This window comes from Papaver somniferum, chromosome 1 (genome assembly GCF_003573695.1).
Source record: "Papaver somniferum cultivar HN1 chromosome 1, ASM357369v1, whole genome shotgun sequence".
Classification (NCBI taxonomy): Eukaryota; Viridiplantae; Streptophyta; class Magnoliopsida; order Ranunculales; family Papaveraceae; genus Papaver; species Papaver somniferum.
In genome coordinates, this window is record NC_039358.1 from 230,050,643 (window position 1) to 230,052,269 (window position 1,627).

Genomic DNA, 1,627 nt, shown 5'->3' on the forward strand with positions numbered 1-1,627 from the left:
TTAACACTTCTGATGTGCATACAAAACTATTAAGTCATATAGCCTATTTATACTAGTTCAAAAGGCAATCAGAGTTCCAAAAATAACTAAATTCCTTGACAATCAAACTACTAAATAAAAGACCAAGCGTAGCTTCTAAGTATAGCTTGGTAAACTTCTAGAATATTCATGACAGACTTCTTAAGCGTAATAACCAAGTAAACTTGGTTTCCAAACTTATTGCATCTTCAATAGACTCGCTTGAATCTAACTTCCAATACATGTGCGTACCGGATACCAAAAAGCAAAGATGCACGGGGTGTTTGTACCCTACGCAGGAGATGCACAGGCATATAAAGCACAAGGAGATGGAGATAGATCTTACGGAGAAGAAAAACCTGTCTGATATTTTGCTATTGGCAAGTCACTTACTAAATTCCATTTCTTCTTATGAATTTCTGAATCTTTTTCTCATTTTATATGTGGTATCATGGAAGATGGAACTGTTGGTAGTGATGACATACTAGTTTGTGAGATACTAAGTAGATTTCCTGTGAAATCACTTATGCGTTTCAAGTGCGTATGCAAACGTTGGCTGCAAGTGATTGAAGACGACTCTCATTTCATTGATTTACATTTATATCGGTCAAAAACACGCCCATCTCTCTTTTACGTATTGAAGGATCCAAGAGATTGGCTCAAGCGTAAAAGATTTACCGGAAGGGATGAGTTCTTTTTGACAGCAGACCTGTCGCCAGAAGGAATAGCATATATTCATAGCATAAGGAGGACAAATCTGTTCTGTTATGATCAAATTTTAGGACCTATAAATGGTTTGATCTTCTTCGTTGATAAGCACAAGTGCTCTGTTTGCATATACAAAATCATCACAAGAGAAGCATCACCATGGATTCAATCAACAGTATTGCTAGATGAAAAGGAAAAGCATCTTGAATTGAAGACACTGGGTTTTCGTCGTCCGACCTATAAGTTTGGATATGATCCTACCACCAAGGAACACAAAGTCTTGTGTATGTGGAGTATAGATCCAGGAGGCAACAATTTTCTAGAGGAAATAAATGATGATTACTACTTTTATAGGGGTTAAATATCTCATACGTAGATATCATGCGAAGCGGTACTATTATAAGAGGGAGAACCTACTCGCACATAGCATATTCCGGATGACGAAGCTGATGACGTCATGTGGTCATGAATAAATTGTGGAATCTGTACGAAGTTAAGGAACATGTACGAGAAGACTCAATGTATGGGTGCGAAGACATCGCACGCTAGATCCAAAAATAGGGGCTTTATTAGTTGTCCTCCACTATGTAAAATTGCTATATATATGACCAACCACCCTTGTGTAAGGGGAGAGTTCTTTTTGAGAGTTGAGGTAGAACTTTAAGAGAGAGAGAGTTATTTGCTCCCCAAGTTAGAGTTATATCTCCTTCTTTCCTTGTATTTATTTCTAAACTTACTAAAATTATTATAAGTGTTCTTCATGATGATTTTCTAGTTTGTTATATAGATTATCTAAGGGGTGTAGTAGTGAGATTTCCACTACTACATTTTGACGCTAGAATACAGCTCGGGGAAGAGATTACACCTGTTTGTGAAAGTCTTAAACTGATTTTTCGAAGAT

The 1,627-nt window shown here is 36.9% G+C and overlaps 1 protein-coding gene across 1 annotated transcript; it reads left to right on the forward strand.

The window, feature by feature from the left end:
- The first annotated feature begins 469 nt into the window (after positions 1 to 469).
- Positions 470 to 1,087, forward strand: LOC113271852 (putative F-box protein At1g32420). The gene has a single exon (XM_026521777.1). The coding sequence runs from the start codon at positions 470 to 472 to the stop codon at positions 1,085 to 1,087; it is 618 nt and encodes a 205-aa protein (XP_026377562.1).
- The last annotated feature ends 540 nt before the right edge of the window (positions 1,088 to 1,627 follow it).